This window comes from Bactrocera oleae, chromosome 4 (assembly GCF_042242935.1).
Source record: "Bactrocera oleae isolate idBacOlea1 chromosome 4, idBacOlea1, whole genome shotgun sequence".
NCBI lineage: Eukaryota > Metazoa > Arthropoda > Insecta > Diptera > Tephritidae > Bactrocera > Bactrocera oleae.
Window position 1 is genome coordinate 18,872,331 of NC_091538.1, and position 25,470 is coordinate 18,897,800.

The 25,470-nt window shown below is 35.0% G+C and overlaps 1 protein-coding gene across 1 annotated transcript in view; it reads right to left on the bottom strand.

The window, feature by feature from the left end:
- The window catches only part of tei (teiresias), a 213,348-nt gene that overhangs the window by 66,629 nt on the left and 121,249 nt on the right, over window positions 1-25,470 (bottom strand). Inside the window, exons 4-6 of the mRNA XM_036375805.2 lie at window positions 21,277-22,802; window positions 8,473-8,650; window positions 6,477-6,703 (exon numbers count right to left, since the gene is read on the bottom strand). Of these exons, the coding sequence (XP_036231698.2) occupies window positions 6,477-6,703; window positions 8,473-8,650; window positions 21,277-22,802 (1,931 nt within the window). The remainder of the gene's footprint in view (window positions 1-6,476; window positions 6,704-8,472; window positions 8,651-21,276; window positions 22,803-25,470) is intronic.

Here is a 25,470-nt window from a genome sequence, read left to right on the forward strand (position 1 = left end):
ATGATATAAATTGCCTATAACTTGTATTTTTATTTAATAAACAGAAATATTTAGCGATGAAATGAAATTGTACAAAATATAATATTATATAATTGGCTATTTAGTTTAGTTATTTACGCGATGTAAATTAAAGATTCCCGAAATAAGGAGGCTTATATACTGTTTCCTGATTCCTTTAGAGAGGGTAGCTATTTTTATTTAGTTGAATTTTAGATAAGCTATCTACCGAAACATGTAAAAATCGAAACATTTTGCATTGACAATGCTTCCAATTTTACCAAAGTCAAGTCAGAGTTCCTCCAATTGAATAGGTAGACACTGTGAGATCAATTCAGCCAACTTTACCGCATTTTGGCAGATTTATGAAACAGGATAATGTGAAAATTAGTGTTTTTTTCAACAATATATTTTAAAGAGAATTAGTCTGAAAAAAATGTATCAGATGTATGCGCATCATGTGTACTTTGTGAGTGGAAAAGTATATTTCGGCACTACATAGAATTTAATACGGCTTAAAACTCTATTGTAGTTTTTGTCCTCACTCTGGTTTCTGTCAAAATTAGAGCGCTTAATTGAAAATATCTGTACTGAATAGAGCTGCATAGCTTTATATTTTTAAATTGTGCACACTTTTTATTAACTGTAATTAGCCGCTGAATTTCATTTATTGCAGCTCAATTAAGCAGCTTTCATATATAAGCCATTCATTTTTCTTATTTCTACTCAGTTACAGTGGTTAGTATTAAAATATATATAAACAATTTTATTTTAATTTTACAGCTATGTTAAGATAAACACTTTAATTTAACTAAACAATTGAATTGAAAGTAATAAGGTTTCACTGCTTAGCTTATAAAATATATTATGTAACGTTAGGATATATTTAAGTTTCTGTTTGTGTTTTTGTTTTAGAGTATTTGTGGTTGTAGAACGACATTGTACACGTTGATTCACCACAATGAATTTTCATTAGTTAAATTCACCAAACTACAACCGCAACCAAACAATTTGCGAAAAACATACATTCAATTATATTAAAGAATATACTATAAATAGTGAGGGCGGAGAGATTCTCCTAACATCGGTTGCAAATTGAACGCAGTGAAGTTGTTACAAAAGGGTCCATGTGGCTTGCATCATATACTCGAGCATGTTTTAGGTTACGGAAAGAGTGGGATTGGTAATTGACTGAGTGAAAATGAAAGGTAGTTTGAGTTTGAGTCGGTCTTGTGTGCGTTTAATAAAAAAAACCTTGGGATTGGTAGAAGCCATACGATAGAATAGTCGACTAACTGATCAAACAAGATATATTGCTTTGAGTCGACTAGTGCAGCACTGAAAATAAGCCTTGCAAATATGAGCGAACACAATGTAGTTTGAGTTATTTTAAAGTTGAGTAGCCCTCATCTAATTATATCGAAAAATAAAACATTAATCGGGAAGTAGAAGCCAAAAACTATGCACGACCGATAGTTAACTTTTCGGAGTAATTTTTTTCTTTTCATATTAAGCTATCTGTGGTGAACTTCTAGCTTGGTTGCTTCTTAGAATGGAAGATGAGCGAATAACCTCGTATTGAAAAAGGCTTTATTAGTTCAAATCGAAAATAAGTACGAAGAGTTCAATCCAATAATCCAGCATTATTTTTTAGTATTTTTCATCAAAATGGTGTCTATGTTTTACGAGAATTCTCATTAGGAGCAGTTTCATTTACAAAACATATGTCTTACTAGTACCGAAAAGCGTCGTCGATATTGACGCCGCTTAGATAGAGTACTACAGAGCTCCTTGCGTTATAATAAGATGTTACTTCATGTTTCCTTCTAATTTTTTGAGATTCTACTTCTCTTATGAGCACTTTTGAGAATCTAATTCTTACAATTTAAGTCTTCATATTTATTAAATCATTAAAGGACTGAGATGATTCGCTAAGATAGCATAGACGAGCAGATCTATAACTGCAAATATCTATCAAAATATTCGAATATCTGGCAGCTCTTTTCACAGGAACTATTTGGAACTATCAGTATTTACAAAAATTATGAATTTATGAAGAGAAGTCCAGCTCTGATTATTTTAGATCAAAAAAATCTACTCGGGAATTGCTATTGACAACGAAATGGCCTACGGTTGAGATCGTCATGGCGACTTCTTCGGTATGTGAATCTAGTACATCACTGATTAAACGATTAGAAAGGACAGGAAATACAAATTTAATAAGGGAGTAAGTGAAAGTAAAAATTATCGGTTCAGTTACCTTTAGGTACATGTAAGAAATTTGTTGAGCGTGTGCGTAATTGTTTACGACACTGAAATTCCAAAAATAATAATCTTAGAATTATAGAAATGTGCGCTGTTGTACATATACATGTATATATTACCAATTGATAAATTCATTGAACTTGCTTGAGTTTTAATTTGAGCAACATGTGCACTGAGGAGACAATGTTTGTCCAGACAGCGTCGTTGCCACAGATTTGTGGCCAAGTATGCCAAATGATTTGTTTTACATAGAAAAACATTGCTAACTGGCAGTAACAAGTGGCGCGAAACACTAAGACATATTGTGTATGTCTAACTGTATATATACATATTTAATTGACTGTATCAACGGCAAAAGTGTGCGTTAATGGAAAAATAATGAAGTGGCAAGCCATGAAAACTAATAAATTAATATTCAAGCAAGTGGAAATTAGAGAAAGAAAAGTAATAAATTTCTAATTAGACATATTAAACGGGAATAAACTATGCTCATAGAATTTTAGTTAGTAGAAATATTTTCCCCATACACCAGCTTGCCATATACTTTGGCTCAATTAAAAGTTTTCTAACAATAATTAAATGAAATATAAGCGAAATATGCTATAAAGAGGTCATTGGTGTACAAGCTTATAAAACTTAGAGGATAATGAAAACAACAAGCACAAAGTCAGCGGTTAGCTGAATAAAAAAATATGTACAAACATATGACTACCTATATGTATGTATATTAGAATCAAACTTTTGCTTACTCTCTATGAAACTATGAACTTATCACTTTCATTCACTAAAAAATTACAGCTCTCATATGTTGCACGTTTCCTTTTAGGATCCTTCGGCGCCAAGCGATATATAAAACACTATGCAAATTAGTCACTTTATATAGTCATTTATGCATACAACCAAGCGACGCATACTTGAATAACCGCATATATACTAATGTAAATATACATATGACTTTACTTTATTATTTATATTATATATTTATACAAAGCCATACGGATATGTAGAAGTCGAATATGCCACATACAAGGTCGACCGCCAGCTTCGTTCACTAAATATTTGTATGTATCTAAGCCCCCCAGTACGTGCACTTTCATTTATGAGTTAACCCTTTATGTGCTGCGGTGACGTCCATTCAACTCTGCTTGGCTCTTGTCCATTCAACTGTATATCAGCTTGAATATGGGCATGGTGGCTTGTAAAACTCAAATTTTATGTGGATGTGTTTTTGAAAAGTTATGTGCAAATAAATATGGATCAAAAAGGCATGCCGGAACTTTTTCTGTAAATGTAAAAATAAACATTCAGCTTAATCTATACCAATTCAGCAGATCAATTAACGATAGAAGAAATTCACATTTAAGGCATGCTATTATAATTTACTTATTTAAAGCTATTCAGCCACAAATAAATTAATTCAGCGCATATTTGTACACATTGCTTATGATAAGAGTCTTATAATTTCTTTGTTTGCTAAAGTTTTACTTGCAATAAGATAAATTTAATGAATTTTTTAATTCAGCCCCTATTATCTGCATTCGACAGAAAGCATTAAGCTAATGCAAGTTTATTTGGAGCTATTTCAGCTCACATTCGCATTACATTTTTGAATTGTTTTAATCAAAAATTGTTTTAAATTACTGTATTACATCTATATAAATTTATTCAGCACCTTGAAATATACAAATTTTAGCTTTGCTCGAATTCAGCAAATTTGTTTAACTGTGTAATGCATTTATTACTACAATAGAATATTATCATTGCATCAATTTACATATTTAAAAACTCGGATAATAATTCAGTTAACCAATAAAAAAAAATATTTAGTAGCAAATTAAAAATACATTTTTCATATTCAGTAGTGGTAGTGATAAATAAAATGCATAAGATTTCCAATTTAATGCCAATTCAGCACCAAAAAAGAGCATTCAGCGCACCGCTTCTTTATCCCAATTCAAAAACTCGGCTTATAACAATAAGTTAACATAAGAGTTAACCTATTAATAAGAATACTCAGCAGATTTGGTACACAATTGTCATATGCAATAGTTCTAATGACAAATGAAATGCATATGATTTAAAGTTTAATTCCAATTCAGCACCATAAAAAGTATTTAGTGCGGTATTTTTATATAATTTTGTACATAAAAGTTGATTTAAGACTAAATTTTGAACACCTTCAAAAACGATTTTTTTAATAATATTCCACAACTTTTTAAGATATATTTTCTACATGGTTTGCAATAAAATATATATGTATGTACATTTATGTATTTACCACATTTATATCCAAATGTGTATGTGTGTTTATGTTATGTAAGATATACACACATATCGCCGCCCAGCTCGGTATTTATATTGCTGTATTATAAAATAAATAAAACCATAACCAGTCAGCCATTGAATCCGCACTAACTGGGACATAGTGGACATAAACATTTTCTCGAAAATTTGTTACATTTACATGGCAAATTAAAGTTGATAACATATGTTAACACAAATCTGCTGTAAAATGGAAATTCTTGCTAACCCACAGCTACACGGAGTAATAAGATCCCGGACATGATAGTTTATGGCATAGGCGCGCATATACACACACAGTTATGCAAATGCTTATGTGTCGGTGTAAGTATAAGTAATGGACATCCACCATATTTATTGACATGCCATGCGTCCATATATTCATCAACTGCTTTCAGTAACGTCAACTAGCAAATAATTCGCATCATCCGACGACTTCGGCTACGATGCTTCTACACACCCACATATACACACAGAAGTAAGTAATTTTGAATTTATATAGAAGTTTGTACACAATCATCTTCATTTCAGCTTTTTGCATGCGTTTAGTGAGCGCAAGTGCTGTTGCAATTTGCCATCCGGTCGTAAGTTGCAAGTATATACAATCTCTGGTGCGATTGTTAGTTCATTCAACTGCTGTATTGCCACTTAGTTGTTGGCAATTAAAATTTCAACTTTTACAACGAAATTGTATGATTTTTTGCGTATTCAAGACGCTAACAAAAGCAACAATTGGGAGCATGTAATTTGAAGTAGTCTGTTCTAATATAGCGTAGACTGTTGGGGGCGCCCTTGCGTATAAGCGAAGAGGAGTATATGAAAGGCTTATGCAAATACGAGCATAATATATAATACGGCGGTAGCAATAAAATATGTCTTGTTGATATAAGAGTATACGAAACTATATGTATATGCGTATTAATGTATACGTATGTATATACAAAAGCTTAATTTAAAAAGTTTATCACTGGCGAACTTTTGTAAGTGTTAATTCCTTAACTGAATTTAATAGAATAAGTATTAAAGTTTAGAAAGAAAATTTGCAAATAAGTAATAATTCAACGCACACTAACCACAGGTTTTGCGCTCTTCGTCGAAACCATTTTTGTAGAAAAAAAAAGTTCAATTCAATGCAAGAAAACGTAATTCAGCACAACTTTAATTGGTTAATATACTCGTATTATTTATGCAAATTCAGTCCTTTAAACATTAATTCAGCACCTGTTTTTCATGTGTAATTTTGCAGATTTTAATTTACTTTGCTAATTTAAATTACTTTACTACTTCGAATTTAACTCGCTATGGAATGGAGGGAAAATAATTTGCAAATAAATAATAAGTCAGCGCACAATAACTCCAGTTTTTGCATTGTGTTTAAAAATGTTCAATTCAGCGCCAGAAAACTCAATTCAGCACAACTTTAAATAATGTTATTGTTATAGAAAATCAGAGCTTTTAAACATGAATTTAGCAACTATTTTTTTATATAAATTTGCATCATTTAATTTATTTCAAATATCTTGAATGTGGTGTAAACTAAGTTCCAACACTAAACTTATTTCTTATTTACTGGTTTCTCTTTGTTTGACCAAAAAATATAATACAACTATTCTACTTAAAATCAGCTTACTGAACATAACAAAATATGAATGTAATAAGACTTGTTAGGATAAAAATATTTACTAAAAAGCTTTAAATTCTGTGGATAGGATTCGATTCAACTGCAAAGTGTTTCAATTCAGCGCATATATTTGAACGCTACGTATTACAATATAATAGTTGTTGCAAATTAACTTAAATGTGTTCAATCTGCTATTCAGCGGCCCATATTTCTATTCAGCACAATCTTGTTTAATGTTAATCATCTTATGCTTTTATTTTTTATACCGCTTACAACTTATTCCCCTACTCACCTTGTCATTCTTCACTTCTTCCAATTCCAACACTTCAGCGGACACTTTCTGCGCATGTCGATCCACGCCGGGGCTGAGTAACACCTCCCATGTGAGTGTCGGTTTAGGATTGCCACCTTCACTCACACAGGCCAAATTCAATTCAGAATTCTCTTTGACCGGTACAAAAATATTGCCTGCATCTAGGCGCCGTGAATCGATCAACAGATACGGTGGCTTGGGGCGATCTACAAGTAATTAATATGACACAAAATTAATTGAAGTTGAAATTTCAGTTTGAATGCGTTTTATAGCTAAAATAGTAAAAAAAAGGGTTATCTGGAAATCAAAAGATAAAATTAAGAATATGAAATCAGAAAAAGAAAAGTTTTCGAGGAAAATCTTTTTTCGCTTTGCATAATAAGACTAGAAAATGAAACACTCATAAGTTACATTGAAGTAAACCTGCTGCAGTGGTTGTGCAACATTGATGCGCCCAAAAGTATGTCAACCATAAATTTTGCTGAGATAGCTGGGACAAAGCTTCGGGTATAATTTTTGGTCATTTAAAAAGTTTTTATGGCTCACTTTTAATTTTACGTTTTTTTTTTTTTGCAACCCACAAGTTTCCAAACTTTAAGGGCATTTGGTGATGCCGTTTGTGCCGTTTGTGCTGCTTTTGATTATTTGTTTTCCAGCTTTTGGAAGCGTGGATATGAGAAGGTATGAGTAGGCGCTTAATGCGGCTACTAAATCCAACCAGCCATTCATGGAGACACCCCTGATTTTTACCAACTCGTCTGAATGACTGCTCGGTACACAAACTGGAAAAACTTTTCATGCTTTTCTCTTTTTCCAGCCTCATTTTGCAACTTGTACTTGAACAAGAAAAGTTTTCGCAACATGCCGGCACAGCGCGATTGTATTCGCAACAAAATGTGTATGGGTGCGCTTGTTGGCGGTGGCATGTCCTTTGCCGCGCTATGTGCGTCATTAACAACAACAGAAATCCTCGCCAGCACAAACGTTGACCGAACAGAAGTCAACACCAAGTGGCGCCAAAGTGCACGCTGTAGCCAACTTTTAATTTCAGGTCATTTCATTCAGCTACAGCAGCTAGCATGAGAGATTGAGGTCGGTTGGAGGCATATTTTCGAAGCAGAGCTAAAAATGTAGTGTATTCAGTGTGTTAATTGTCGTAGCTGATCGTAGACTGGTCTATTTTCCAGAAACGGTTTATTTTCTATAACTATTTTAGGATGTACTGAATGCCTAAACTTTTATTATAATATTTAAATTTAAATTTCAGGACTATTCAGCGAATTCAAATAATTTTGTAATTACTTGGTTTAAATCGATCGATTAATAATTTAAAAAATCTTAATATATTTCTTGCAAATGAAAATTGAAAACACATACATGTGTTATTATTATATTGGTTTAGAGAACTTTCGTTATTTCTTTCTCACAAAGAAAGTTTTTCACAAAGCATTATCGTTAGTCGCACTATATCAATACGAAGGATTAGGTGCGGAATGTCTTTTAAATAATACAAAATAAACAAATAAAGAAAAGTTTATTTCAAAATTGGACCCCAATATTATATGAAAATTAAGAAACTCAGTGGCCATGAAGGAATGCAGTGGGATGCCAACAATAAGTTTTGGCTACATTTTTCGAAATATGATTTTAAAATTATTAAATCTTTGTATTCAGTACATGATTTGCAAATTTCATTTCATTAGTTGAATTCAACAAATCTTATTGAGAAAAGTACAATTAGTTCATCGCAGCTGGCCTTAAAATTGCGTAGTCAAAGCCGCGCGGATGGCTACTTGGTGGCTGTTATGTTGGTATTAGCGAAAACTTGTGCCTTTTTTCTAAGCTCTCTTCTTATAAAACACTTACACAGCACAAGTATTACTCAACTTGAGTTTCAGCTTATTTAGGATACTCAGTATCACCCTCTTTCCTACTCTCCCTTTTATAACGCAACATAATTCACTTTGATACTCACCTAATACTACCAATTTGACGGGTCTCGCATTCTCCGTGTATCTGCGCGAATTCTCCGCCTCACATTGCCACTTGCCATCATCCTCGAGCATGACATTTGTGATGGTGAGCGCACCATTTGGCTCTTTAATGAAACGATAATCGGTGGCGCGTGAGGTGCGATCCATGGCATGTACCACCTGCGGATTAAAGAGAAGAGAAAAAGTTGTGAGTAGAAGAAGAGACATATGAAATTGCATAAAACAAACGGTATAGCCGGTATAAGTGCCGGAATTAGTAAGTGCGTGAAAATTCTAGGCGTCTCACTATCACGTTGCCGCTCGGCGCTGAGCACTTGTGTGCGTATGTGTATGCCGTGGTACGTGGGAAGCGTTTAATGCCGTAAAGTTTAAGTCATTTATGAGCTGCGTTAATACCGCTGTGTACACAATATTGCATTTGTTTGTGCTCGTGTTTTTGTAGCGCGACTTAGTCCTATCACTGTTTATTTGTTGCTTTAGTTTGGCTCATTTTCGTCCATTGTTATCTGTGTAACTGCAGTTGCTGGCGCTTGTTTTGCGAAAGTCTTTAGTTTATTGTGTGCAATTGCGCACTTTGCATAACTAAATAGTAATTACGGACGGTGGCATTAGTATTCCGCTCACAAGCGCCGAAAATTATGCAACGCATAATATTTTTGCAACTTTTTGGCTTAATTTAGTCTAGTATTTCCTGGCTCATTGAGTACTTTTAAGCCGTTTGATACAATAAAGCCAATAAGCTAGTGTTGTTTAGTAAGCTCTTCTTAAATTTTATAACTTTTTGTACACGCCTGCATATTTGCCAGCAACTACTTAAGTGAACTGAATAGCTGCTTTAGAAAATTTACGCCAGTGTTTAAGGATCAAGTTTTTCTTGAAACTATTTGTTTTGACAATATTCGCTTGCAGAGGAAACATCTTATTAACAACCTGAGATTATTAAAAAAAATTAACTTTAAAATGACATTCAGCGCCACTTATCTAAGCCTTGGTGTGATATTTGTGCTGCAAGAATGTATCCCATTAAATTTAAAAGATATTCAGCGGCTTGAAATATAATTCAGCGCACTTTTTCTTGTGCAAACGTTACGCATACTTCATTAAAACGTTGTCTATAAGCTTTAGTAATAAGAAGTCTGCTATAAGCACTGTGATGTTCAATTCAGCCTAGCAACAAAGTTGGTAGTTGATTTTGTGAACAGGGTATATTAAGTTTGCCAGGAAGTTTGTGACGTCGGCTACCCTATAAGCCACATTCTAGTATTGTAGTACTATATTCAGCCCAACTCAGCACGTCTACTGTATTTGGTTGCCAATCTAAAACCTCTTCACATTTTAAACTTTTAAAAATTCTTAGACGTCCTAAAGCAAATTTCGTAAATTCAGAGCTCTTTGACGTCATGTTCTTCTAGAAAATCTACATAAATTTAATGTTTGCTCCAGATTTACTTTCTATATTTTTAAAAATTTTGCAAATATCCAAGTTTCAGCTGCCACTTTTCTCATTATCATTTTAGCCAAAATTTTAAATGGAAATTGCATTTGCCCGAAGCGTAAAATCCCTGCGCCTTTTGGAACTGTGAGCGCACATAAGCATGTAATCCACATACATGTGTGTGTTGGCCTATGGCGCTGAATTTTGATAAGCCGCATTAGCGCGAATCGAATTAAAAAGTAAATTAAATTCTATTTATTTTTAAATTTAAATTAAATAACTGAGTTAGATACAAGCTTTTGAAATGCCTGTACGGTTATTCCGACATATTTAAATATAATACAAGTTCTAAATATATGTGAATAGTAGTATGTTAAGATCTGTTCCTAAAAAATCGATGGGAAATTGTTTAAAGGTATATTAATGCTCTGGAATGTATAGTAACCATAACTGTACATTTAAATATATAAATAATTTGATATTGACTTTGGTTGTTTAAGGCAAAATTTCGCGTAGATGTTTCTCTATGTGTTACGTTACGTTACATTTCCTCCCAGCAAATTAATAAATTACATATAGAAAAAATTCAGGTCTGCATAATACACGCATGACTTACAGAAGCTTAATTTTAATTTAAAAGCGAGAAAACTTGAAATGCCGCACTATTCAGCTCATTTAAAATTAATTCAGTGCTATTACTTTCACTAAACAATCTCTAGAAATAAAGAATTTATTGAAAATTTTGCTTCATTAGAAGTTTAGGTTATTATTAAAAAAATTTTTTGACGCTTAATTATGTCAACGGATAAAGTAATTCAGCTAATTGTTAGTTACAATATAAAACAGTATGCATTTTACCGAGTTCAAACTTACTTGGGTTTCGCCATTTTTAACGAGTTTGGCTGAATTCAAGAGCAGTTTTTTATAATAAAATAATATTTATAAGGCCAGAAATTTATTTCGTCTATCTGATTATATTATATTAAGCGGCAGCACGACCAATCTGTGTTCCAATTTTTGTTTACATAAAAAATTTCTATAATGATTTTTCTCATTCGCAATGATTTATTAATTTGGTTCTATAGTGCGCTATCTATTCAAACTTTCATTCAACTGCTTTTTTGAAGTTCATATATTTTCCAAAATCCAAAGACAAGACATTTTTTTTTGTTTTTTGAAAAAGTAATACTGTGCGCCCAATTCAGCGAGTTAATACAAATGTGCAATAAATAATATATAATTCAGCACAACTCTGCTACCAAGCCATACTATAACAAGTAAGGAAAGGTTAAGTTCGGATGTAACCGAACATTTTATACTCTCGCAACATCAAATGGTATACTCGTTTGAGATTTCTTTGTGGATTGACTGATATTTTCGGTAGAAGGTCAACTATAGGCAATGGGGTCCACATATTTAGTACTTATGGGCTTGAACAGTTTTGGTTCGATTTAGACAATTTTTGGTCACAAGGTGGCATACTTTAGACGTATTATTCACGCAAAGTTTTACCCCGATATAGTCATTGCTCGTTGATATGCATAGTGGAAAGTGAAAGAATCAGATGGAATTGAAAATGATGTTCTATGGGAAATAGGCGTGGTTGTAGTTCCGATTTCGCCCATTTTCGCACTATAATATAGATATGAGAAGAATGTTATGTACCGAATTTGGTTGAAATCGGTTAAGCAGATCTCAAGATATGGGTTTTCACCTAAAAGTGGGCTGTGCCACGCCCACTGTCTAATTTTGAAGCCGGTTCCTATAAAGTCATCTCATACCATCACAGAGATAAAATTTAATGTCTGCGGTGTGTTTAGTGGCCCGATTACGCCCATCTGCAATAGCAACCGTCTCACGGTACCAAGAAAAATGTCTACCAAGTTTCATAAAGATATATTAATTTTTACTCAAGTTAGAGCTTGGACGGATGGATGGACGGACGGACAGACAGTCACCCGGATTTCGACTCGTCTCTTCATCCTGATCTTTATATATTTATAACCCTTTATCTAACTCGATTAGTTTTAGGTGATACAAACAACCGTTGAGTGAACAAAACTATTATACTCTGTAGCAACAGGTTGCGAGAGTATAAAAACTAACTCAGCGCTATTCCGCGGCACTGCTCATAGCATTTTTATATAATTTGTTTCAATATTAGAAAGTTTTGCACAAAAATTATTTCAGCTACCATCATATTATGGTTGAAAGACATGTTGCTATTATTAGCTGCTAAACAAGATGGCCTCCAACGAAAAAAAATGTCTCTCAAAAAGCAGAGACAGTCCGATACGTCTTGCTGTATTGAAACGGAAGCGCAAATATATGCTTGTATGCATATCTGTGCGCACCATACATCCTGGTGGTGGCGGCATATGGCACTCATAGCTGCCACACCACTCATTAATGCAAATGCCCATCAATGCGTTCATCTGGAAATTTATGAGTACTAAATGTGGCGGCAACAGCAACAGCGGCGCTAACTCTATTGGACCAGCAGCGCCGCCACATAGCATACAGCATATCACATTTGCCACAAGTGCAAATAACTTGCAACATGGGGCTAGCAAGCAAGTATTTCACGTTAGTATTTCTACCACAGTTTCATGTTGCATACTTTTAGGCTGGCTGGCCAAGCATGGCTATGTGTTGGTCTAGCGCTTACAGCTAAAACAATACCAACAAATACACTGTTCGTGCAATACGTGATGTTGCGTAGAGTCCAGTGCCTAAATTTATGTATTATTAAATTTGTTGACATTTCGCGTTTCGCCTGGTTGTTGATGCAACAGAGTGAAATGTGGCAGCAAAGCGAAAAGAGTTCAATGCCTAAGGTATTTCAGCCGATCGAAGGGGTGTTGCGTTGCAAGTGTGGAGCTCAAATTGTTAGACGTCAGCTTTTTTCGGTATGCAGCACAGGCATAAGTAACTGTTTGAGTTGATGCGGTGTGTTGCATGTAAATTTATTGGCCGTTAGCCAGATGCTGTCAATTGGCAGCGCTGCAAAATTCACCTGCCACATGGTTAAAGCGTTAAATGAGCGTAGTAAATCGCTATTTACAAAAACAACAAACAACCGTTAGTTAGTGGAGCCATGTTGCATGTATGTGCCCAATGGCAGCACATGCCACATTTTTATGTGCAGTGATGTGTGCAGTAATGTTGCGGCAGATTGATTGCGTTTCACTTGGTGACAGCGCCGGGTTTTACTAGGCTATTGGTGGTAGCACTTCGGGCATATAGCATATTGGATGTGGATGCGGTTTGCGTTTTTCAGCGGATATTTTTCGAAAATAATAATATTAAAAAAAATTACGAAATACCAATCGCATACATGGCGCATGCGAGAGCGGTTTAACTGCAATGAAGCGCACTTAATAATGAGCTTATCAGCATAATGAGATGGCTGTGGAGTGCAAGAGTATTAGTGCGAGCGTTTATATTAACGCGGACAAGTGTGCAACACGTTATGTCTGTTAAATAACCTTAAAACCAATTACTGTATTGATTTGCTAAAGTATATGGAATATTGAAATATGCTGTGGAAATGCAATTCAGCGCAAATCGATTATATTCAGTTCACAGCTTTATGGCAAGTCGTGATAACAAAACATTACGTAAACTAAATAGATTAACTCGCTTAGTCACTATTCAGCCGATTTTTAGTTAATTTAGCGCACATTTTCCTTACAAAAAAAATAACGTTTACAGTATAGTTAAAATTTCTTAATGCAGCTGGGCCATAATAACAATAAGCATGCTACACGAACAGCAGATATACACAAGAATTCAGATTTTTTAGGAAAGTAATATCTATTACGTAACATGGCTTATATATATATAATATATATATATTATATTCTCAAATATTAGGTTCGGTTTTTTATTGATTTTTCAAAAGATGATAACTTTGTGTCCATTTGTCCGATTTAAGTCAAATATGCGTCATTTTGTTTGTAAATTTGGTGCCAACGAGATGCCAACTTCATTATACCCCTCTCGTAGAAGGCTGCGGCCCTATTGGCGAAAAACTCGGAGAGCCAATTTTCACAGGCCTCTTTTGATAATCACTTGGTGCCAGGTCCGGACTATGAGGTGGGTGGATTAGGACCTCCCATCCGAGCTCCCGAAGCTTCTGGCGCGTCACCAAAGACGTGTGTGGGCTAACGTTGTCCTGATGGAACACAATTCGGCCTCTGTTGATCAAAGATGGCCCCTTTTGAATGAGTGCTGCCTTCAAGCGGTCCAGTTGTTGGCAGTAGAGTGCCGAATTGAGTGTTTGACCATGTGGGAGCAGCTCGTAGTAGATGATTCCTTGCCCATCCCACCAAACACACAGCCAAACCTTCCTGGCCGTCAATTCGGTCTTGGCCACCATCTGGGCCGCTTCCCCGAGCTTTGACCACGACCGTTTGCGCTCGATGTTGTCGTAAGTGACCTATTTTTCATCGCCAGTCAAAATCCGCTTCAGAAATGGGTCGAGTTTGTTGCGATTCAGCAGCGACTCGCAGATTGAAATTCGGTCCATAACGTTTTTTTGCGTTAGTTCATGTGGCACCCAAACATCGAGCTCCTTTTTGAATCCAAGGTTATGCAAATGGTTCCAAAACGGTTTTCTGGCTTATTTTTAGTTCCTCAGCAATTAAATAAGTGCTCACGTGACGGTCTGTTTCCACTATTTCCATAATTTTATCGCAATTTTCGACGACAGGCCTCCCGACGCGTGGTGCATCTTTGACATCGAAATTACTGGAACGGAACCTAGCAAACCACTTTTGTGCTACACGTTCGTGTACAGTATCGGGACCATAAACTAAATTAATTTTTTCAGCCGCTTTGGCTGCTTTTACGCCTTGATCGAAGAAAAATTGTAAAATATAGCGAATTTTCTCTTTGCTGGTGTCCGTCTTTGACGAGCGCTCACAACGTACTGAGTCAATCAATCGAAAAACTGTCAAAGACAAACTTTTAGCGCGAATACGTTTTCAGCGCCGTATAGTATGACATGATGCGACACGTAACACTAGTACTATGAACAATAACGCCATCTCTCAGATAAAAACCGAACGAACTTTTTACTTGACCTAATATTAAGATAGGCAAAATATTATAAATGTCTTGCATTATAAATATTGTTTTATTAAAAAAACTTCTCTTGAATTCAGCCACTTTCGTTAAAAATGGCGAAACCCATTTAAGTTTGAACTCGGTAAAATGTATACTGTTTTATATTGTAATTAAAAATTAGCTGAATTACTTTATCCGATATCCTAATTAGCTTATTACTTTATATATAACACAATTAAACGTCGAAAAACATTTTTTAATAATAACCTAAACTTCTAATGAAGCAAAATTTTCAATAAATTCTTTATTTCTAGAGATTGTTTAGTGAAAGTAATAGCACTGAATTAATTTTAAATGAGCTGAATAGTGCGGCATTTTGAGTTTTCTCGCTTTTAAAGTAAAATTAAGCTTCCGTAAGTAATGCGTGTATTATGCAGACCTGAATTTTTTCTATATGTAATATGTGTAACGTTTAATGAAATCATATAGAGAAACACCTACGCGAAATTTTGCTTTAAACAGCCAAAGGCAATATCAAATTGTTTATATATTGTATTTAATTGTACATATATATAATATTTACGTTTTATTTTCAATATGTTTAGTAATCTTCGACAGTAGAGTAGAAATGTTTTAAAATATTTTAATAGTAAACTATAGTATAAAATATTGGCTTATTCAGCGCTTTATAAACATATTCAGGCAAAGTTTTCTAGTGAATAATGTTATGATAACGGGTAGAGTAATCACTTTCATTACCTAGTTTTCTAATATAGGGTTTTCAAATTCTATTCAGCGCACTATATATTATTTGGTTTTAAAGAATCTTTAAAATTAATTAAAGTTGGTAGCTATCAACTAAGCTTATAACATCCTGTGAAAACAATTTTAATTTCTTTCTGTACTCCGTATGTACCGCAATACTTTCAATTACATGCAATTCTCACTTGCCTCATCCATAGAAATCGTATTTTTTTCAACGCTCCCTTATCTGTTGCAAGAAGTCAATTTCTTACACAAGTTCCTTCTACTAAGGCTACATGCATCGCTGGCAGCAGATCAAATTTCACCACCCAAAACATGAAATTTAGAAGTTTTGCTCAATTTCACATTTGCCGCTCAGCGCAATGTGGCATGTGGCAAGTAACAAGTTAAGCAAAAACGTCAAAAAAAAAACCAACCCAATCTACGTGCCGTTCATTGCAATGTGTTGTGGCATATGAAGCAAACTATGCAATTGGCAGTGCTCGAACCCTGCCATAAGACAACAGGCGAGGCGAGGAAATCGAGTGAAAGGAAAAATGATAAAAAGAGAACATTAAAATAATCACAACAACAGTTGTTGTGTACAACGAAGGAAAATTCACGCATGCATTGCGCTTTAGTTGAGCGTAAGTTTTTGCGCTGCAATTCGGTGTATGCGCCTGCAGTATCTCCTTGAAGCTCTAACTCTACTTCTTTCCCTTCGGTTCTGCTTCTTCTTCTTCTTATGTTTCTTTAACCGCTTGATTGCTGCGCATTGTTTGTGAGTTTGTTGTTGTTTTGCCAAATTTTTCGTTTTTCCTTGGTTGTTATGCTTTTCAAGCTGACTGCTTGTTATCTGCTTGAGCATACAAAATATTGTGGCAAGTGTTGCAAGCGCATGTTGCCAAGGAGGCACATAGACAGATATATATATGTGTATATGGGCTTGATTTTATTTGTTGGCAGTTTTGCTGCTTGTTTCAATCGCTAAGGAATTGATGAGGCGAAAACTATTGGCATTAGATAGCGAAAACGAAGAAAAGATCAGCGGAGTTGAAAAAAAATGTTGAAGTCGCTACAAATGGTGGCATACCAATGAGGTAGAGCGTCACAACGAGTTTTATAGTTCTAGAAAATTGGTCTTTGTGCCACTTGAGGGAAGTAATGATACGTTATGCTATTGTGAATGAAATATATGCGCTGAATTTACTTTATTTTAGCTGACTTAATATACGGTACCACTATTGACGATATCTTGCCTCATACTTTATAATACACAAGATCCGGCTGAATTTCATATATATTTAAAATATTATATTACTTTAAAATATATGAAAAACTAACTGCTTAAAAACGCTCTATCAAGTTACTATTTTTTGTGATGAATTTATAATGTAATAATAATTTGCAGAAGACTGACGCAAATCAGATAAACATCTTATCTAAATTGATTGATTCATATTCAGCAATGACAGTTAAGTTCGATAGCGCTGAATTGTGTTTGCACAAAAAACAAAAGATTTGAAAAAGTGATGTTTAGTGTTAGCTGAAAGAAATAAGAAAATTATGAGGGAACTGCGATAAATGATGATTGAGTTTGTTTAAGTTCAAAAATCAGCACGGATGATGCACTGAATTTTAAAAAAAAGTGTATCTGTATTTATCTAAAGGGAACTGAATTGCTCACAAAACTGTCTTTGGAGTTGCTGAAAGCGCTGAATTATAAGGGAACTGCGATAAATATTGTGTCGAGTTACCTTTATTTCTAAAATAAGCGCATATGATGCGCTGAAATGTTGTAATATAATAATAAATAAATCAAAATATATATATTTTTTAATAGAAATGCCAAATTTTTCAATAAAGTTGCGCTAAATATATCTAAGGAGCGCTGAATTGCTCATATAACCTTGGAAATGGAACAGTTATGTACTCTTTTACATGTTGAAAGTAATTTTTCTTTGTTCAATATATAATATCTTATTAGTTGTTTCTCAGTTACCAACCATTATTCTCATAAATTGCCCCCACATTACCACAAGCACAGGTTACAAACATAAGCAAAAGCAGTACCATATTTCTACGGGTACAAAAATAAATTTAATTTTTAATTTTTTTTTTAAAGAATATGTTAATTTTTTGTTGATAAATACATATGTAGTTAACCATTTATGTATTTAAAAAGTTTCACTACAAGAAACTGCTGATGGGTTCTCCAATACATAAATTAACAAATGTACAGTAAAATTACTGTCAATGCTTACGACTTTTCCAAAAGCAACTTCTGTGAACGTCGATAAAAGACAGCATACGTTTCCACAGAAGTTTCGAGAAGTTGTGAAATACCTTTGTAGTTAAGCGATACACCAAAAGTGTTTCGTGCTCCTGTTCAATAACTCTTTTTGGGTGAAAAAAAAAATAAATAACGAAGGAGTTTTCAAATATAATACACGTAAGTTATTGTTAAGTTTTAAATAAAATTATATTTTCAGATAATTTTAATTTTTCTTTAGGAATTTTTAAACTCCGAAACATACATGAACTGGAGAAACACGTACAGCAGAGCTTTTGAGAGGAGCAAGCATGGAATCCAGTGAAAATTTCTTTTCATAATTTATTATTTAATTATATCTTTGTTGCACTTCTTTTTTATATTTATGTACTCGTAAAATATTATAACTAATTTTAAATAAAAGTTTTAAATTTATTAAAAAAATTAAAATTGTATTATATACTGCGCAAAAGAATTTTTCACTTTGGAAAAGCCATGTGAGTGAGCAGTATATATATATAGTGAATCAATTCTAAATATTCATGTGTTAAAGGGAGATGCAAAATCACACACATGCATATGTTTACATCAGTTTTTGCATAAGGCTCTTAAGAAAATGATAGAAACTTTGTTCTGCGCGCTAACAAAATTTTTTCAGCTATGACTGTCATAGTACCGGTCAGATTACTGTCAGTGTTCTTGTAGGGTTCCATTTGATTTTCACGAATTTAAGTTGCCATGACGCACACTTCTACTGAATTCCACCTTCTTTAATTTTAAATGTTATTTGCTTTATAATTATTTAATTTTTTTACCGCTACAAAAAAAAAATAACTAAATTCAACTTCGATACCTTCTGTACAAATACCCTACTGATTTGCTCGCGGCAAATATACGTCAATAGTCGTATTGCTGATCTGTTGAAAAAGTTACAGAAAACACTCCAGCAAATTCTCGAAGCAACAAAAAATAACTGAAAGCAGTTAAACTATCTCCAATTATACCACAAACGTTGTGTCAACTGCATACTTTTTGCAGCCACTGTCTGCTACATAAATTGTACCTGCAGCAGTTGGTGGCGCGTGTGATATGAAGTCATTGCAAAAACAAAATTTTGCCAAAAACAAAAACCATAAAAATAAAAATAAGCGAAAAAAGCACAAAACCTTTGTGGTGCCAACTGACCAACTGGCAAAAAACGCAAAGGTAAATAACGGTAAAGCATATGCGGGTGCTCAACGCCCACCTGAGTCATTATTACAGCGAATTCATTCATATTTCGACAATTGCCATGAGTTGCCAATTCGTTGAACGCCGCAAACTTTACAGCCAAATTTTCGTTTTTAACCCTTGCATTGTTGTTGTTTTCGCTTTGTTGCACACAATAAACTTTTCACCAACTAACAGCAGCACAATAAAAATTATACGAACGTACAGTTATATATATATTTTTTTTTTCATTTCACATTTGTTCAATGCATCAACGCAGTTACCACACTGAAATATAACTGTAATTACATTTACGCCTCGCTGCTGCGTCGGAAATTATGCAATATGCTCGTTTTGTTGCTAATATTTGTTATGATTTATTATTATTTTTGTTATTTCTATATTCCGTTCATTTATGCCTTTCCGTGTTTATTGCAGTTCAGCGCTGGTTGTAACAATTACAACTTGTTCACAATTTTTATTGAGTTGTTGAAAAACTAAGTGGAAATTTATTTGTCAGTAATTTTTTCGGTTTTATGGTACACTTTTGTTTTTGTTGTGCTATTCAGCCTCAGTAATGATTATTATTTTCGTAGTTGTTATTTGTTAACACTGATTTCCGTTGATTTCCTAGCTATGTTCAGTACATAAACGCAGCTAAGTATGCAATTCAATATTTAATTTGTGAAAATTTTCATTGGAAATTAAATTTTCTCGAAACGTTTGTTAGAAAAAATAAATATCAGTTGAAAAAGTTGGAAAGCGTATCAAACTATTAAAAAAACATTTTAATTATTTTGAATACAAAATTTTACAATTATTTCTAATAAAATAAAGACTATTCTACTGCACAACGAAAGGTCAAAAGATAACTTCACAAGATAGGGTTCTGTCCCCTTTACACTGGATCGTTGTTGTAAATGACCTTTTGAAAGAGCTCGTGGGATGAGCTTGTCAGGTGACAGCGTTTGCAGATGAATTTGCTCTCATTTCTAAATGAAAATTCCTAGATTCCGTTTACGAGTTAACCCAACCTCAATATGGTAGCTAGTTTGGCGGAAAGAAGCGGCTTAATTGTCATTCCATATGAAACTGTTCTGGTATTATTAACTAGGCGGCCAGATGCACACCTTCCTTCATTGTGGGGTTCTCGAATTCACCCTGTCGAAAAGGTAAGAGAAATACTTGGGCTCCATCCTTGATATAAAGCTATCATGGATGCCCAATGTGGAGGATAGAGTGAAGGAGGCATTGGTTGTACTATATTTTTGTGGTTTGGAAAGCGGTGGGTGAGTTGTGCTTTGGCTTTATGAAACCATCGTTAAGCCAATACTGTCCTGTGGTGTATTTGTCCGGTGAAGGAAGCTCAGAAAAATCCCACTCGCTCAACAGCTAGAACGCGTTCAACGAACGGATCTTATTCGTATCAGTGCGTCGCGCAGTCTATTTCTAGTTTCATTTTCTCTGCACACATATCCCCGAGGGATATGTGAGTGGGGCAGAGCGTCTGGAGAAGAGGCACAGTGGGCTTTTTCATGGGTGAATCGAAACTCAAGGGGAAGGTTGGAGGGAGAGTCTTCTATCGAAAGCTCTCAATCCGTTCATGTTGCAAACTGCCATACCACTGTTGTGTCTTTCAAACAGAAGTGGCAGCCATTAAGGTAGCAGCTTAAATACTTCTCTCAAAAGCGGCTTTTTTAGGGAGGTATGCATCTTCTCCGATAGCAGAGCTGTTATATAGGCCTTGAGATTAATGACAGTGAGCTTAAAGCTAGTCATGGAGTGCATGTTCTCATTAGCTGTAGCATCAAACCACTGCCAACTTGTCACCCATACCAAATTGAAAGATCTGTAGTCTATCTTAGAAACAGGTTTGCAAAATTATTAATATAAAGAAAAAATATTAAGAAAAAGAACTGGTAAATGCCTAGAAAGAGGCTGAAAATCTAACTAAACAACATTTGGTTTTCAAAAAATCCCTTCTCATACTCATTTTTATATATGTATATATATACATTATCTTCTATAACTTCTTAATTTACATTAGAAACTCACCTGTCCATTTTTGTACCAGGTGCTGGACGCAATATCCAAGTCCACTTCGCACATCAGCCGTATCTCGGAATGTTGCTCCGCATAAACTACTGACATTTCTTCATCCTCATACGGATTGGGCAGCACTGGACGTAGCGGCAACATACGCGGCTCAATTGGCTCATCGTGCGAGTAGTCTTCGCTTTTGTCATCTACTGTGGCCATAGCAGTTAAGTCGTGTTCACTATTTGTACCGCTATCGAATTCCTCCACATCATCGATAATGATAATCGGTTCTTTCGGTTTACGAAGCACTTCGGCGGGCACACTAACACTAACAGCCGAGCGTGCGCGCTTCGACTTGAGCGCAACATATTGAATTGGTTTAGCGGCATCAGCGACAAACTGATTCGTTGTTAAGTTGCGATAGATGGCGCTAGGCTGAGTTTCAACAACGGGAGAGGAGAAACTAAAATCCTCGAGGGAGGATGTAGTCAGCGAGGAAGAGGAAGAAACCGCAGCTGACGTAGACACAGCAACGTCAGTGGAAGCCGAAGAAGGGGCGGTATGGGCTGACGTTTCTACTTGTGTTGTGGCGCTCACAGCCGCTACACCGGCGCTCTCACTGCTGCTTAAACTAATTGAGCGACGCGCCAAATGCACACGCTCGTCGTCCAGTATTTCTGCACTCATACTGTCTGTTTGCTCATCAACGTCCAAATTAAGCGCAGGCAACAATATTATGGCTTCGGTGGAACGTCGTAGGCGACGTTTAATGGCAGCGCTAGTTTCATGCGCCCAGCGCAGTTTCTGCGCGCTCTCACGCGCTCTCCAAATTTCGCCAGGCGCGCCGTGCAGCTTCACCTCCTTATGTTGGCTTTTGTGTGCCACATGCACCTTCTGTTGTTCTTTAGATTTTGACTTCAGTAACTTCGACCATTGCGCTTGCACTGCTGGCTTCTTATTACTATTGCCCTCATGGCGCTCTTGTAAGTTGGCCGGAGTTTGAAGCGCAGAAAGCTTTTCGCTACGCCGCAGGACAGGCGCCCCTGTTGCATCTAAACGCGTGCGCAGCGCGGTCAATTGAGATGGCTGCAAATGTTCTTGTCGTATTTGGCTATTATAATTGTAGTTATTTGATTTTGTTGCTTGACTGCTGAACGCAGCATCTGCAAGAGAGTGCGCAGAGTTTGAAGAGGAAAGAGTGGATGCATAGTGTTGTGCGCCCACATTTGTCTTTTCGACGGCGACACAATTAAATTTGGCACATTTTTGTAGGGTTGGTTTTTTTTGCTGCTCGTCGACAACTAGCTGAGACACTGGCAGCTTATTGTCAACTACTGATTTCCACGGAACGGTTTCGCTGCTTGTCACACGATGTGCTGTTGATATGCTGTGACCTGTAGATGCCGCCGACGGCGACGCTGAAGCAGACGCCGCGACAGTTTGACCGTCTCGGCGTGCGCCTACGTAGATGTAGTGCGGCTGTTGTTGTAGGTGGAAATTCTGTGATTTGATGATGTTTTGCTGATTTGTAATAACAATACCTATAGTAGATGAGAAAATAGAAGTAGAAGGTAGAGTGAAGGAATCGGGAAATACTTTGACTATAAAATAATGTATTGATATATATATTAATGATTTTTTGATATTCTGATTTATGTAGCAAACTGCGTTGATTGCTGTCCTTTCATTATTTGCTAAATGTAAGAGAATGGGGATCAAAAAAAGATATATAATGTTACAATATTGGATTCAATACTATAACGTTAATGTGGTTAAGGATTTCAAATGGCATTAAAGGAAAAATAAACTCTGTTATAGGTAATGAAAAGATCTATAACTTTTGTGTATAATCTTTTTTCACCTAAACTCAAAATTCATGTGAAAAATTCAAATAGCCAACTTTTTGAGTTTTTTATTTTTACAATACGTTGTGCAAACATTTTTTTCATTCACAAAATTTGGTGTAAACTTACCTTCTTATGTCTCAAACACACTGCATTTCTTTCATTTAAAATATTTATATGGTCTCCTTATTTTGACACCCTTATTTTCGATAAAAAAAAATCTCATGCCAAAATTTCAGATTTGTTTTAAATGTTAGTAAGTTTTATGATTTCTGAATTTTTTTCTTTCTTATGGTATTGTATAAATTACTATGTTAAATTTGCTCAGAAAACACAAATAAAATGACCCTATTCAACGATTCAAACCTTCTTTTTTTCTTCTGCTACTACGAAATAACAGGTAGATGAAATAAAAAGCAGTTTTGAATCGTTTTTCAGCTGTTTAGTGGGGTATTTTTTGTTGCCAAAAGTTCAGAGAGGATCTATTTTAAGTAGAGTGTAGTGCTTACACAAGTTTTTCTTAACATTTACAGTAATCGATCGATCAAATTAAAAATTGAGCTGGGATGGCAATAGTAAGAACGCAACACCTCTGTCCGAATATGTATATATAATACACTCAGAGAAAGAAAAACCCACACAGTCGGAAATTTTCTAATATTCCATTTTTAAACTGTCACTATTTGCTCAAAATACGATATTTGCTTCATTTGAGTTTTTTGTTATGTGACTACATTAGTTTACCGTTGTTTCTGAAACCGTTAGTGTCTGCACGTGATTATTTCAGTACTTGCCGTATTTTCTTGTGAGTCTGTTGTAAAAAAAGCAAAGTTGAATTATTTCAATATTGACAACACCATGTGTCAATAGAGAATAATGCGAAAATCAAAGCTTTATATAAAAATAAATTACCCAAACGTCAAATAGCTCGTGAAATGAAAATAAGTGATTGGAGTGTGCGCAATATTATTATAAATTATACGAATTTTAATTCTAGGATAGCGTAGGAAAAAAGTAAAACCTCGTCATGAACGACAAATTAAACGGATGTGCTTTACTGATCGCTTTCAACAACTGTACCAATCAATTTAATTAATTTTAATATAAAAAAAAGTAAGGAAGAGCTAAGTTCGGATGTAACCGAACATTTTATACTCTCGCAAACTCAAGTGGTATACTCGTTTGATATTTCTTTGTGGATTGACTGATATTTTCGGTAGAAGGTCAACTATAGGCACTGGGGTCCACATATTTAGTACTTAGGGGCTTGAACAGTTTTGGTTCGATTTAGACAAATTGGCTTATCGCGTTTTTAGTATTTTTTAACAGTACCGTTATATGGGGAGTGGGCGGGCTTGTCACCCGATTTCACCCATTTTCACACCGTCAATAGAGGTGCTAAGAACATTTGCTCCCAGTGAATTTGGTTATTATCGCTTTAGCGGTTTAGGAGATATGCACATTAAACTTATTAGGGGCGGGACCACGCCCACTTAAAGACAAATTTTTTAACTGCAGATGCCCTTCCATAATGTGATTGTTGGGTCACCGATTGAGAGCCACTGCATTATACAGTGTTCTATATATTTTTGCCATTTCTTGTTCTCTACTTATTTGCCTAATATTCAAGGGCAAGCATTAGAAGGCATTCACCTCAATGCAGTTAATAATTGTATTTGCATTGTGTACATACTTACATATTTATTGCTTGCTTGCGCTTGCTTTGTACACTTATGCTACCGCTATGTTTTCGTCCACGCAATTACATGAATATTTGTTTGTGCACATTAGCTAGTCCCATTTAACATGTGCTAAGCTTTAATATGTAAGCAGCCTCTTGCAATGCTGCGTTCCCATTTTTTTATATTTCTCTTTTGTTATTAACTACATTATATACGAAGGAGCAATAGAGAAAATTATGTACTTGGGTTATTCTCCTTTTATGAACTGTTAAATTTATATAAGTTACATACTTATGTATATGTGAACTAATAGAAAACGAAACTATGTACTTAGCGGAAATTATGCATTGGACGGTATTGCAATATTGCTTAGAATATTATTTAAGGAGAAGAATTTTGCAAATAAAGTTAGTCTAATTGCCGACCACACATAGCAACATTACTCGGCCTTTTGTATTTTATCGCTGTTACAGCTTCGCTTAAATATTTCTCTTTTTCGATATTTGCGTGGCTACAAAAAATGCTTTGTAGCCCTTTGTACCAAATAACAGTCTTGTATCTTATTTCGGAGCTTAGTTATGGCAATTTATTTGTTTTTGATTAATGGCGTTTTGTGGGTGTGGCAGTGGTCCGATTACACCCATCTGCAATACCAACGGTACCAAAAATATGTGTACCAAGTT